The sequence below is a fragment of the Ipomoea nil genome, unplaced genomic scaffold (genome assembly GCF_001879475.1).
Source record: "Ipomoea nil cultivar Tokyo-kokei standard unplaced genomic scaffold, Asagao_1.1 scaffold2761, whole genome shotgun sequence".
Lineage (NCBI taxonomy): Eukaryota > Viridiplantae > Streptophyta > Magnoliopsida > Solanales > Convolvulaceae > Ipomoea > Ipomoea nil.
Genome location: NW_017619189.1, coordinates 2,786,174 through 2,801,733, shown reverse-complemented (window position 1 = coordinate 2,801,733; position 15,560 = coordinate 2,786,174). Strand labels below are relative to the sequence as shown.

Sequence of the window (15,560 nt, the reverse complement as noted above, 5' to 3'; positions counted from 1 at the left end):
CTTTGACACAAGGAGGTTATTGTTCAATCCTGGCCCCACATTCCTTTAACTGCTCAAATCCAACGGTTTCTCCTCTTTCCTGCCCTTTTCTCACACCAAACCCCAATATATCCCATATATAGGTACAGAAGTACGTACCCCTTAAACAATTGTAGGAGTAATTTAAAACCATATTATTATTATTATTATTATTTTTTATTTTTTTTGTAAACTAAAACTATGTTTTTAAAAGGATAAAATGGACCAACGAATTATTTAATATATGAACATTAATATGATATATTTTTTTCATACAATATTAAGGGGTGTTTGGTAAATAGTTGTTAGTTGATTGTGTTAGTAGATTTGACTAGTTGATAACATTAGTTGATTGTAAAAACATGTTTGGTAAATTAGCTGATAGCTGATTACATGTAAAATGACTTTCTCAGAAAGCTGATAAAAAAAAACTGTTTTGAGCAGTTTTTAAATTTTAACATTTCGGAGCAATAAACTATTACAAAAAACTAATTAATCAAACACCCATATTGCAATTTAACCAAGTCAAACAACTAATAGTGATCAAACAAGTTAAAATAAGCTGATAAATTAACTATATTATCAAACGTGGTCTAAGTTTTGTTATTGTTACGAGACTAATCCAATTCAATCTGAGTCTCCCAATTCAATCTGAGTCTCGCTTATAAAGTTTAACCTGCCTACTTTGCAGATTTAGTTTGCTTACTAATTGTTCTAAATTGTTAAATTTTAACTTTTAATCTTTCAAACATTGCAAAACAAATCTGAAACATAGTCAACATTAAGTTCCAACCTTTCAAATATCAATAGAATATTTCTTATTTTAAATTTTATATTCTCAGGCCAATTATGTGTTGATTTATCAAATAATAAAAATAATGATGAAACACGACATTATAATGCACAAATGCATCTATTACATGACATTTAGTGACCTATTGATTCACGTTTAGATTGTACGGCCAAAACAAGTTGAGATTGTATATAGTAATTAGTAAACTCAACCGTTTCTAAATTCAAACTTTTACGTTAAAATTTCAAAAATAGTAATTAAAAGACAATAATTAAATTAGTATCAAGAGAATACATAAATTCATTATCGTGAAAAATGATTGCATATCGATAAACACTATGTAAGCACATACCATTCTCTTCATCTTTATTTTTATTATAACTACACTAAGTTTTCTAATTCAGAACGAATTCTCACGTTTTTCATATTCTCTTCCTTAGCTGATTAATTAAATAAAAAAATGAACTAGTATATGATTATTAATGCAATAAATATTATATATATATGAACAGCTAAGAATCAATTTCGTGACTTTTTAGTGACTGACATATACCATCCATTACAAAAATTTAGTTGAAAAAAATACGGAATAATGTAACCTCTTACCTAATTCTTTCTAAGTTGTAATTTTTTTATTTTCTATTTGAAGAATATATATATTGATATTGGTTTTATTTTCATGTTTTGGGATCAAAGTTACATCTATGATCTACCCACCCACCCACCCCGGCGCATGCCTAACATTTTTGGACTTAAACGCAGCAATTTCCCCATTGTCCTTTGCCTTCGTCTTCCCTGAGATCTTTCGTCGGAAAGCTCTTTGATTTTTTGTTTGTTTGTGTTCGTTTTCTGGGCTATACCCATGGAGTCTTCTGTGAATTCCCGCCACAACCGCACTTTTCTGTCCAATATGCAGCCTTCTCTTTCTTTCATTTGTTTTCAATTTTGACATTTTCTGTTTGGTTTCCCTCTCTCTCTTTCTCTCTCCTTGGAAAATTCAGAAAATGGTCAAATCAGGGAATGGTAATGGGGGAAATCCTTAAACATGCTGCGGCGCAAGTGCTGGAGCTAATTGAGCTGGGAACATTTGATGAATGCTCCAAGAAATAAAGAAAAGAAACACGGAAATCTCTGTTTCTCGTTCGAATTTCGGGTTTCTGGAGGGGGAGAGAAGAATGGATAAATTTTCCTTCCTTTTTTACCTGAGAAGAAGAAGCTTTGGTTTTCAGGATGGATGTTTGTAGTCTCTGCATTAACTGTTTGAAATCTTGAGGCTGCCGTACACCATTGTTGATAATCTTGTTTTCTGCGTAGAAATTTGTTGAGGAGAACAAAAATGGCGACTTCCCAGGTCCAAACTTCCCCCTCTGAGTGTGTGTTGAGAAAGCAGAGCCATTTTCACACGAATCTCAAGGTTTTGATGAGTTCCTGCGGGTCCGATCGGCGGGGGAACGGTTCAGATTCCGATGAAAACGGTGTCGTGGTTGACATTACGGACCTCTGGGTTCATAAACCCCAATATCTAGACAAAACGCGTAGGAATGATGAAAGGAATACGAGTACTGAGGATTCTGGTAATTGGGGTAAAGTCAGAGAAATTGTGTTTCCCGGGGTGGGGAAAAACGCGGGTGCGAATAAATCGGAGAATTCGCCGTCTAGGTCGGATGCCTCGGCGGCGCAGGTTCGTAATTCCGGCGGCGTCTCCTCCCTTGTGCGGCGGTGGAGAGACTTCGGAGTGGTTGCAAAAACCGCCAATTCCGCCGCCGCCGCCGCCAACAACAACAACTCCTCTATTAGCATCTCCAGAAGCAACTCCACCTCCTCTACACTGTGCGATGATTCTTCAATCGACGGAAGGCTCGTCCAATCGTCCTCCGGCGACGGCGAATCCGACAGGACGATGCCTCACAAAGACTCCGATGCCTCGGAGAGAGAGAGGCTAAAGGTCGCCGATATCATCAAAAAACTCTCCTGCAACGTCGGCGAAGAAAATCAAAGCGATCACGGAGGCACTGATTCCCCATTGCCGCGGCTTAGAACTCCGTCCGATCATCACCATTCCGATCAGTCGCCGTCCAGATCCCACTCCCTGGCCGTGAATTCGCCCCGCTTCATCAGAGGCCGCAAGGCGTTTGTTGATTTGCTTATGCAGATGGAGCGCGAGAGGGTTAGGGAGCTTGAAGGAGTTATGGAACGCAAAATCGTCTCAAAATTCCAGCACAAAGGCCGCATTCAGGTTATAATATATTCATGTTTAAGCTGATAGTTAAAACTGCATAGTTAATGCTCCGAATATGCTTCGAACAGGCTATATTCATATTCTCGACTAAAAGTTTAAGCTGATAGTAAAACTGCATATTTAATGCTCCGAATATGCTTCGAACAGGCTATGCTTCGGCTTAAATTCCTCAGGCGTCCCGAGGATGCCAATGACAGTCGGCCATTACATTGCAAGGCGTCGTCTGAATCGAACCGATCAAAACAATCTTCGATAGTGAATCTGAGGTAATATGTTTCTACATTATGATCCCAGGAAGTGTAATGTCTTTTTTACATGTTTTACATGTTTCATTTGATCCCAATCATATAAAAATCTTACCTTTTCTGAGAAAACAGAAGGGGAAGTACTATGAAAGTTTTGATTTATGATGTATCTTACCATCTCTACTTAGAAAACAGAGAATGGAAACTGAAAAATTAGAAAACAGAAAACAGTTTCCGTTATTAAACAGACCCTCATTGTCTTCTAGGAAATGGTGGGTGTAACGAGGGGTAACCTTAAACCTTGAACCTTGATTCACATTTGAGTGAATAGATTTCTTGACCATATTTTCGACTAGCCTGAGAAATTTCTGATTCTAAAGGATATTAAGTCCATCTGGACCTATTCGAGTCGTGATTCCCAGGTTTATTTTGCATATAAAGCATGCAATGAAGCCTTATGTTGCTGATATATTGCTATTAACGATCACTGTTTACCGGTTTTCAGGGAGAGATTCAATGCTGTGCTTCAGCAAGGCGTTGCGGATTCCAAAACAACTCCCAAAGAGGGTGCTGATAATAGAGACGTTGTCGATCGTACCTTAGTAATTGGAAATGTTTCCACTTCTTGTCAGGTGAAAGAAGAGAAACATCCTCAACAAGGGGTGGAAACCTCGTTAAGTCCACAGAACGCGAGGAGTTCTGTTGCAGGCATTCGACTTGACGGGTGTTCTAATAGCAAAGAAGTAACAGGGCAAAACGTGAGCTCTGGAGTTAGGCGTAATGAGGAAACTGGGGATACCGAAGAAAGGAAAGAAAACTGGGGAACCAGTCACAACAAAGATGAAGAGACCATTGGTCATCAACCAATGGAAAGTGAATGGGGGTGGGTAAGGGAGTATTCTCACGTGCAAAATAGATCAGATGAACTGCATTACGATTTCAGTCAAGATTGGATAACTGATGTTTCTCGCCCACAGAGCGTATGGGAAGATCTTAGGCAAGCTAGATACCAAGAAATGCTCGATCCGTTCTTAGATAATCAAGACATTCAAGAACTCCTTCAAAGGTATTTCACTCGTCCTTGTTGAGCATATAACCATTAATGTACAATCCAACTATCAGCTTAGCCTTTTAGTTGAGATGGAGCACATGCTTCAATTGTCCTGTTGGAAATGACCAACTTCAAGAAATCCCCATGGTTTTGTAACGTTAGATTGATTATTACTTGTGTGTAGACCAAAGGAATCCAAGAATGTAGGATAGATTTGATCCCATATAATAAATGCTCTAAACAAATTTATACTGCACACAGGAGAAGCGTTTCAAATTTCCTTACGGGAGGCATGAGGGAGATCATAGATCTGCTGATGATATCTCGCTCACAAGGACACCAAAGAACAATTGATACTGCTGTGCAAGAAGTAAAAGAACAAGCAGCAGCAGATGATGGTGACAAGGTGGAAGAGCGACGATGCATTGCGAGTGGGGAAGATGAATATCAAGAAGAGGAAGACGAAGAAGTTGATAACCGTGAAGAAGATAATGGTGTTAATGATGGACCTGCAGGTTCGGTTGATCAGACGTGGAGCTACAATCAAGGCCGTGATTTGAGCGACGACTCTGATCAGACCACATCAGCATACTCCCAAAACAACGAACCGTACCGGTCCTCCCAAAGGCATCCTTCAATCGTGAGTTGTTGATTGATGCTGTTTGTTACTTTGTAATTTCATGGATCAGACATAATAACTTGCATTGACAGGAAATACAACTCATATATGAACTAAAGACTCACATGGAGCAACTCCGTCAAGAGATGTTTGAAGTACAAAGATCAATAAAGAGTTGCGTGGACATGCAAATGAAACTACAGCGTTCCATCAAGCACGAAGTCACAGCCGCGCTTGCTCAATCAGGTAACGAAGGAAGGGTGGGCATCAAATCCGCCACTTTTTTAATCTGCAGAGAGGTCTGAAATAATACATTGAAATTTGGCGAGTGCAGGGCATAAGAGGGGGAGAGGTTCAGGCAATAAACGCGTACGCAAAGGGAATTGTTGCATTTGTCACGACATGAAAGTGGACTCTCTTCTTTACAGGTAATATAATCTTGCGACTACGGTCCACGTGTTGCTTAGAACCCACCGTACACGTGAGGGGGCGTGTTCAGCATATAGCTGTGCAATCCAACTATCAGCTTAGCTGATAGTTGGATTGCACATTAATGGCTATATGCTCAACACACAGAAGCTCATCATAAACTTTGATTGAGGCGATATGATTTCTTCAAGTTATAAACAAGGCAATGTTCTTCTTCGTTGTTCAGATGCGGGCATATGTGCACGTGCTTCAACTGCGCTCGCGAGTTGCAGTCAGGCGACGGGAAGTGTCCAATATGTCAAGCTCCCATCCTAGACGTTGTGCGTACACATACTCATTAACACAAGCAAAAAAGGGTTTTCTTGCTTAAGATGAACAGTTAAGATGATGAGAAAGATGAGATGTATAATTCTGGAATAGGTTAATCTATTAATGGGCATTTCACATCAGATTGACTGATGAATGCCCACTCTTCTTCTTCACTGAACCTAACGGATAATGCATCTTCTTTTAGAATTTTATGAGTGATGCTGAAATTCAATTAAGCTTTCTGCACAAGTGGCCATAGATCCCATGGACCCAGAATCATGTGACATTTTATGGGCTTAACTTTGTCACAATCACAATCTCAATCTTCTAGCCTCTTAATCTTTTGTCAGCGTTACATGATGATACTAGCAATTATAATTTGAATCAAAATAAATAAATAATATATATAATGCACCTATAAGAAAAGAGTTAAATACTGAAATGGTCATTTGACTATAGCGAAATAACCAATTTGGTTATTGACTATTTTTTTTTTTAAGTTCATCAACTTTAAAATTTTTAACCAATTTGGACTTTTGTTTATTTGACCGTCAGATATTAGTTTATCTGGGACCAAATTGCTAATTTTGTTATAGTCAAAGACTATTTCGGTCATCACATGCACAATTTCCCTTTTTATTAAATTGAAGAGTTAATTATCGAAATGATCCTTTGATTATAGCAAAATTATCGATTTGGTCCCGAGTAAACGTACGTTTGACGGCTAAGCAAATGGAGGACCAAATTGGTTAAGATTTTTAAAGTTGAGAGGCTTAATTAGGCAAAAAAATAAATAAATAAATAAATCAAAGACCAAATTGATAATTTCACTAAATAGTTTTATTTTTTTGATAATTAACTCTATAAAAAATTAATCAAGGGATATTTTGATAATTAACTCTATAAAAAAATAAAAAAATTCTAACATGTTGATCAATAATAGTGCCGATTAAAATGCAGTAATACTTAATTGTATCTGGTACCATTAAAAATTAATTTAAATAATACCAGGTACAATTCAAGTGGAAATTTTTAGCAAAAATTAAATTTTAAGTAATTATTTTGTTATACAAATATATGTAGGTCTACTTCTGATTTGCGTAATGTCAAAGTTGATTCAGACTCTTCGAAGTATATTATTGTACGCTCAAAACGGATAATGAATGAATGAGAAATTGATTATCAAAATAGACTTATTTGAATTGAAATATGGAAAAGTAACCTGTCCCACATTAAATGAGAAGTGAATTTGCACTAGAATATACTCCGTATACAATTTCCTTTTAGAAAGAGTCCAAATTATATAGGATAAAGACTTTCTCTCGTCCACATAAGCGTTAATTTGAGACTACTTAGATTCCCCTTGTTTCGTACCGTTTCCATTTGAGTTCATATTTTCAGAATTCAAATCCTTTATTATATTTATTTTTGAAGTAGAAAAATAAAAATATAATAATTGAAATCAAATTTGATAGTGAAATATAAAAGGATTCAACAAAATGACACCTTAGCCTGGAAATGAGGATTGAGACATGCCTTTAAAGACAAAAAGAGCACCACTTCCACAACTTCCGCTTAGTACTACAATCCATTTTCCCCTGGAATTTGGATTCTGTACTCCCTATGTGCAAATGCAATAATTAAAATAATTTTATTATTATTTAAAGGACAATTTAGAAGCCAACCAGTATGTAATGTGATAGTATATCTGTTACCATCTCAAATGAGTAGTTACGGGATCAAATCTCGGTGGTGGGTCCATTGATTCTTTAGGCTGAAAAAGATTGAGAAATTATAAAACATATATTGCATTGTAAAGAACCACGAGTGTTTTTAAAAAAGGACATTTTAGGGAAAAAAATTGCTAGTAGAGTTAACATCTCTTACATGAGCTAGGGATGTCAATATACTACCTTATAAGTTTTAATAAAGAATCATGAGTGTTTAAAAAAAAAAAAAGGACATATTAGGAAAAAAAAAATTGCTAGCAGAGTTAACCTCTCTTACTTGAGTTTAGGGATGTGAATCTTAACCTAAAATTGATGGATTACCTTGATAAGATTGAAACATTTTAGGGTTAGGGCTAAAAATTTTAGTCGAATAAAAAATTAATCTGATAGTCCGAGCCACTTAAAATTATTCTTTGTTTTACAAGTGATTTGAAAAAATGTACATAAAATTTATATATGTAACTTCGTCTTTAGTATTTTTTTTTTATTAAATGTGTAAATAAAATTGTAATAAATATATTACAAAATAAAATATTTTTTATGAAAATAAATAAAAAAAACTTATTATAATTATTACTATGTATATTATAGTGTAAATATATTAATTAATTTTAGTTGAAATTTGAAAATGTAGTTTTAGATTAATTGAATGATATATAAGTTTATACTCCGTATTTATTAGTTTAAATGCGTTACTTTATTAAAATTGAAAGTTTAAAATGTTAATTTGAAATTGTCAAAAGTTTTAGTGAGACCTTTCGATAAGTTTTATAGTTTGAAGTTTTAGAGTTATGACCAAGAATTTTAAACTGACAAAAAAAAATCAATTAGTGAAAACTGATAAACCCAATAGCCCGATAGAACTAGACTAAAATCGAAGAGATTGGCCTGATTGATATCTGTTTTCGGCGTGGACAATCAAATTTTCATCTAAAAGATATGTTGAAATCAACATGACTAATCTTTAGAAAGTCATGTGAAAGAAGCTAAGTTTGGTGAACTATTTCATTCCATCTCCTTTATTATATTCGTCGTCGTCCTTCAACTAAGATATACATGCAATGTTTTCTTCATATAATGTTGTTAGAATTCTTTTTCTAGAGGGCAACCCATGTGAATTTGGATGTGATGTTTGCTTCATCTTATCTTAATAACCAATCTTATTCTCACTTTCTCACCTTGTGTTTACATGATTTGGAGTAGCTAGCAACAACGGATTGTAATTTGTACATTACTGGAAGTGATCTTAAATCAAGTCGAAAGCAAAAAGTGATCGGAAATAGCAACAAAGGTTTTTCCGGACACCAAAAGTGGTCGGAACAAAACTTTCGACTTGATTTAAGATTACTTTTAGGTGGTCGGAAATTTCATAATTTCCAGTAGTGGTAAATAAATATTCTATTTGATATATAAGCGAAGAGTCTGGTGAAAGATGGGGTGAGATTTGAGCCGTTGATATAATCTAGATCAATGGTTCAAATCAAGAAAAATTATTTTTTTTAAAAAAAAAGCGTGCTCCCAATCAACTTGCATGCAAATGATCAATTGTCTCAAACTGATGCATTTTAAAATATAAAACTACGAACCTTGAGCTATAAAACAACACATCTTAAGTTTAAACTGATACACCTTAAACTAGAAAAGTGACGCACCAAGCTTTAAACATACGGACATTAAGCTATAAAACAATGCACCTTAAGCTATAAAATAATACACCTTAAGTTTTCAATTGATGCACCTTAAACTAGAAAGTGACACACTTTAAGCATTAAATATACGCACCTTGAGGAGTACATTTTAATTAAAAAGTATTACATACAAATTTCACGTGAGATGATTTTATTCAAGATTTATAAATTACTGCAAGGGTTACATTATAGTCCATGCCTAATAGAATTTAGCAACGTATGTCCAATTAGCCTAATATGGTATAGGGTTGAATCATTAGAAGAGAAATTAAATTTATCAACAAAAAATTCATAAGCAAATTATTAAAATTCATAAATATTTAATTTACCAACGGATTTAATATTAAAATTTCAGAAGTATTTAAATTGTATCTATTTAATATGTTGTTATATATAATCTCTAAGTCTTTTGTTGTTTTCTTGTAGTGCATGACCCATGGCTTGTCACAAGATAATGTAGGACGGTCCATGTCCAATTCAAATACTAAAAGATTTAACTTGGCCGGAAAATATCTCTTCGATCGGCTATGCTCAAGAATTGGTGTTCAAATGGCTACATCTTACAAACTTTAAACAATGCCTTTTACCAAAAATAAAAATAGCATAATATTTTAGTCATATCAAGAGACTAAAAAAGAAAAGTGAATACTTTTTTTTTTTTTTTTTTTTAAGAATTATCTATTTTTTTGAAACATTAAATTATCTCATTTTAATTTTACTTGACGACAACAAAATAAGAAGTAGCTAGCCATGTGCATTGGACGGGTTCGGGTTTTAAAACCGTCGACCCGTTCGGTTGTTGGATTACATTATTTGAATCCAATCTGTCTATTTTTAGAAGGCAATCCATTCGAAATTTGATATTTCGGTTTCGGTCGATTTGTTATCGAATTTTGGTTATATTCAGATTAAAATATATATAAAAAAATTACTTAGTGAACTTAACTTAAAAATTACATACCAGGACTATGTGGTCTAATGGTACCCGGGTTGAACTTTCATTTGGAAGATTGGAAGCGTTATTGGTTATTTGGTTCTTTGTGTTTCAGTAGGTTGAGAAAGTATATGAACAGATACTACAATGTAATAGAGCCAGTAGCTTTCAAAAAAAAACTTAAAAATTACATATTTACTAATTTACATGTTACAACTTACAACTTAATTATAAAAGACAATCAAGTGAAATAACTTTGTTTAAAATTATACAAAACTAAGATGAAATATAATACAAAATTACATTTTTGAAATGTAGATTGTCCAAACTGGCAAACTCTAAATGACCAAATTAAAAGTTTAGAAATTACAACAAGTCAACAACTTCATTCGATCCCCTTCAAACTTCAATCACTCATCAACTCAGGCACACAGGCACTCAATAATCAGCATTCATCACCTTCCTGCTCAAAGTTAAAACACAAGTTAAATAAACGTATTATATGAACTTGAAAGTTGAAACCACCAACACAGTTGTGTTGAGAAAGGAAAAAATCTCAAATTGCTATATTTTCATATCAAGGTAGGATGGGGGCAAATTGTTACTTGAGTTTTGGGTAACTCATGAGCAACATACCAACTCAAAGCCCTTTATTTCAAAAAAATGATGGAATCATCATAGCCATTGACAACAACTGGAGTTAGTATTTATTGAAGTTGTAAAGTAGTAATTAGTAAAACTACTAATGAGTAAAAACAAAATGAGAATAAGGGAGAGTAATATACCATACCAGATCAAATGACTATAAGACCCATGCACTCATGATTCAATTAATCAAGGCAAAAGGCTTAAAGCTTAATAATCCGATACTGATACAGTTATACTTGATAGAAAGGAATCAAGGGTAGTAACAATTCAATTGTTGCCAAGCCATTGTCCCACAATCCCAGACATTTCCCATTAATCAATTTGCCCTAAGGATTAAGGATCTTTTCAAAGTGCATGATCCCAAACTTTTAATCTAGACTCAACCTCCTTCCTCTTCTTTGCAGGAACAACAGTAGGAGTCTCCATAGGCTGCTGAGGATTTGCCTTAATACCTTGGACTTCTACTCCATGTTCTTCCTTAGTTGAGGCGGTAGGATATCTAGATGCACTGATACTTTCTATCTATAATGATGGGCATCAGTAAGTCAAATGAACACAATATCACATCACATAAATATTAATAATCATACAATCATATTTAGGGGACATACAGATACAAATATCCACATACAAACAAATTAGGGACAATAACTTCCACCACAATTTTCATACTCAGAATTCATTATCATATGGAATTGCCTAAATTTTTGGGCTCAGATATGGGCAACAACCAACATATATCCACATAAAGCAGTAAAGCACATTAGAGACAATAACTTCCACCATAAATTCCATACTAAACATTCATCATAATATGGAATTGCCCATATTTTAGGGCACATAATCAGACAATATTACAATAGTCCAACATTCAAACATAATAGCAGAAATACTCAAATACAGACATAATGGATCATCATTCATCCAAATACCCAATCATTTAGAATACTGAAATATTCATATACATCCATATATCATAAATTATTCAATTTCATCATTTACAACGAATTTTAAGGGTCTTCTAACCATAAACTGTTAAATGTACAACCATATATTAAAAATTATTCAATTTCATCATCTATATGGAAAGTCCAAAAAACTAGGGCTCAGTGGCTCACTTACAAATTAGGGTTAAGTGGCTCACTTACAAATTAGGGGTCACAAATTCTTCACAGAAACTAAATATTTATAGATTTACAGAACACATCAAACACAGAAACACTACAAGTATACAACAACAATATTTAAAAAAAAAAAAACTGCGATTTACTTATTTTCTCCTAATTTTTCTCGGAGAACTAGGACTTCAAGCAAACGCTTCCACTACGGTTTGAATACCTCTGAGGCTTGTAGGCTTCCACCACAGGACTACAATAGTACATCAGCACCGACGTCGAAGAGACTTAGAGAGTCAGAGAGTGAGTCTGGGAGACAGAGTAAGAGAAGACGAATTAGTACTCTAGTACTCTAGTAAATACTATTAGACTAGAGATTGGAGAATGGACTAATGGAGATTTGGATTTTGGAGAAAACGAATAAAGAATGAGATTTAGAGATTGAGACTATGAGAGAACTAGAGAAGAGAGTATGAGAGTCTGACTGTCTCTGACTGTCTGAGAGACAGTGAGAAGCCTCAAGTGCGCAACAATAGGAGAAATGGCGAACCATACACACACACACACATAAAATGAGGTATTCGGACTGGTCGGGTGATCTAAACCCTTACCCTACCCGTAATCAATTAAACTTGTGTACAACGTGATAGCAGGTCGATTTCTAAACTTCGAATTTGGTTACCTTTACCCTTGCCATTGTCCGGGTCTTTGTTCGGACGGATATTTCGGGTGGGACGGATTTTGCACACCCTTAGAATTGAAGTAGCAAAGCCCTTCTCTAAATTTTATATACACACACATACACATTTATTTGTTTGTTCGACGGTGAGCATGTGGTGACCTATAATCGAAAGTGGATATATACTTGTACGTATATACATAACAACTAAGGTCGTACGTTGGTGTATAAATAAATAGACGCCACGTGGTGCGAGACAAAGAGTGTATATTTATATAGTTACTTCTATAATAATACGTATGGAAAGGAATAAAAAGAGGAAAAACACAAAAAGAAGAAGCAGCAGAGAAAAGACCCAACATGTGTGCAATCAACATTTTGTCTTTCAATTTTGCTGCCTCACTTCGACATTTTCCTAATCTTATCAACACGCGTCTAACATATATCTCACGTTTGGGATTTGATTTCTTAAAGAATAAAAAACAAAAATCTTTTCAAAAAAAAAATAAAATAAAAATCTTGATACATGACATGAAAGGGTTGGTTGAGTCGGTGGAGCATAATTCTTTTATTTTTACGGTTATGAGTTGATTTTTGTCAACAATTACTCAATCGAACATATTGCATACACCCTCGGGTAATGTCTATGAATTTTTATCATCACTTAAAAAAAAAAAAAAACTTAATACATTTAAAGAGAACGAAATTGAATTTAAAATTGATTAGAGTTTATTTTACTTTTAATTTTTTTATTATAGTAATATTTTAACTTTTTTTTTCCATCAACATTAATTTGTTTCAGTGTTTAGTTATTAACTTCTAATAAATGCGTTATTAATTTTAATTTATAATATCTAAAATGTTCTCACTTTATGAAAAACTTAACCAAATCTTACTTTGTTGCATTGACATTTGAACATTTTGAGACTAAATTTGTGAAGTAGTGTAAACCACAACGTGGGTGGATGAAGCTAATTGGAGTATGACAGGTTGTGGAGTCTTATATGATTGGCTATCGGAATTGTTAGGCGGATCGGAGGTCGATAAAGGATAAGTCCAACATTGATCAGGTGGCTAAGAGATTGTTTGGTGGAGACCTGCTGAAAGGTCAAGTCTAATACCTTGCCTTTTAAAAGTGTGACGATTTAAAAAAATAAAGTTACGTCTGATATGATCTTCACTATGACCTATAGCTTTTGGTATAGTGCGTGGCTGGTAAACGCTTGATCCTAACAAGATGCATGTTAGGTCACGGGTACTGGACCCACGTGCTAATTAAAGCTTTCTTTCCACAATGTTGTTGTGGACATTTTGGATGATCCCTCCTTGAAAAAAAAAAAAGAAATTATATTCATTTTATTGTAAAAAATCTTGGCACAAGTGTCAAATAGACCCATCTACTACTGTGAAGTGCTCAATTCCCACCACGAACTAAATTAAGTGTCAAATAGACCCATTTACCAGCTAAATTTGTTCGATTGACATTTTTTACAGGTTGCCTATTTAATTATTAAAAATAAATAAATAAATAGAATAAAAAATAAAAATAAAAATATTAGCCGGCGGACAGCCACGACTGTCAACAATGAGGTCCAGATCTAGACCTCATTGTTGACAGCCGTGGCTGTCCGGCTGTCCTCGTTGGACAGCCACGGCTGTCTGCGAAAGGGCAGCCACTGGTGGCTGATATTTTTTTTTTTTTTTTTAATTTTTTATTCTATTTATTTATTTATTTTTAATAATTAGATAGGCAACCTGTAAAAAATGCCAATCGAACAAATTTAGTTGATAGATGGATTTATTTGACACTTAATTTAGTTCGTGGTGAGAATTGAGTAATTCGCAGTAGTAGATGGGTCTATTTGATATTTGTGCCAAAAATCTTTGATATTATTGGGAAATTAAAGAAAAGGTATGTGTATAAATTTGGATTATCATTGTGAAAGGTGGAAAGACAAGAATATAGGAGGAAGCTAGGAAGGAAGGTACGTTGTGATATATAATTGATTGATGTAGTATTAATGTATATTATGATAGATTGATAAGATATGAAGAAGCGAATCATGTGTTTTGCTTCCTCATTATTTGTACATGCAATTATGTGCTCTATGCACATGCTTTGTTTCCCCCTTCGTGTGGATAAATATGTGATTACCCACCATTCATCTTCAATTTCTGCTTTCTTTAAAGTAGGATTTTTTTTTTCTTTATAATTAATTTTGTTTAAAGTAATAACATGGAAAAGAGGGCGGATATGTATTTAGGATATTTGTAGGGTAGCTTGTAACACTTAATCTTATAATATCTTATTTATCCATAAATGATACTAGTTCAAATGTTGACCGTGCTTTCCATACGGTTAGTGCAGACTCACCATACAATGTTTGAAAATGCACTACAATGAAATGCACCATACACAAAAAAATGCACAACATCGCACCACACCTAATGGTGCAGTTTCAAACCCTTTGTGGTACATTTATGCGTACCTAATAATGAGTGACCGCAGAATCGCATAGAAAGCACTGTCAGCACGAAAACCTGACCCTATCTACAATATATTATCTTCTCATTGTTTCAATTAATTATCTTTTGAACTTCACTATCATTATTAAAATTATTTATTTTATAAATTGTATTTAAAAAAAAAAAAAAAGGATAATTGTTTGCCAACACCTAGCGGGTAGCGTGTACTTGCCAATCGTTATATCGTGCACCAGGGCGCACAATACGCCTTGCCCAAAATATTTTTTATGTTAAAAGTTTATGTGTATTTTGTTAAAAGTTTATGTGTATTATGTTAAGAGTGTATGTATATGATGTATTATGTTAGATTATGTGTATTATGTGTTGAGTTTATGGGTATTCTACTATACAATTATGTACATTCGAAACAAATGACTTTTTTTTTTTTAGAAGTTAACGACAGAAACAGGAAACCAAATTAAAAAAAAAAAAAAAAACAGATATAAAACGATGTCGTTTTGGCCAAGGTGCACAGTGCATTGTGCACCCTGGTGTACGATATAATTTGCCTGCAATTGCTAGCTGGGCTTATGATGA

The 15,560-nt window shown here is 34.2% G+C and overlaps 1 protein-coding gene across 1 annotated transcript; it reads left to right on the top strand.

Moving 5' to 3' along the window:
* The first annotated feature begins 1,512 nt into the window (after window positions 1–1,512).
* Window positions 1,513–5,939, top strand: LOC109157187. Its single transcript, XM_019305121.1, has 7 exons — window positions 1,513–3,047; window positions 3,198–3,316; window positions 3,801–4,361; window positions 4,608–4,986; window positions 5,058–5,211; window positions 5,300–5,393; window positions 5,621–5,939. The coding sequence occupies exons 1-7, from the start codon at window positions 2,148–2,150 to the stop codon at window positions 5,733–5,735; spliced, it is 2,322 nt and encodes a 773-aa protein (XP_019160666.1). The 5' UTR covers window positions 1,513–2,147; the 3' UTR covers window positions 5,736–5,939.
* Window positions 5,940–15,560: the final 9,621 nt, after the last annotated feature.

Bases quoted from the DNA above. Each gene is read 5' to 3' on its own strand.
- LOC109157187 (XM_019305121.1), top strand. From the start codon at position 2,148: ATGGCGACTTCCCAGGTCCAAACTTCCCCCTCTGAGTGTGTGTTGAGA. The intron at 3,048-3,197 runs GTTATAATATAT...TGCTTCGAACAG, and splicing joins AGCACAAAGGCCGCATTCAG to GCTATGCTTCGGCTTAAATT. The intron at 5,212-5,299 runs GTAACGAAGGAA...TGGCGAGTGCAG, and splicing joins AGCCGCGCTTGCTCAATCAG to GGCATAAGAGGGGGAGAGGT.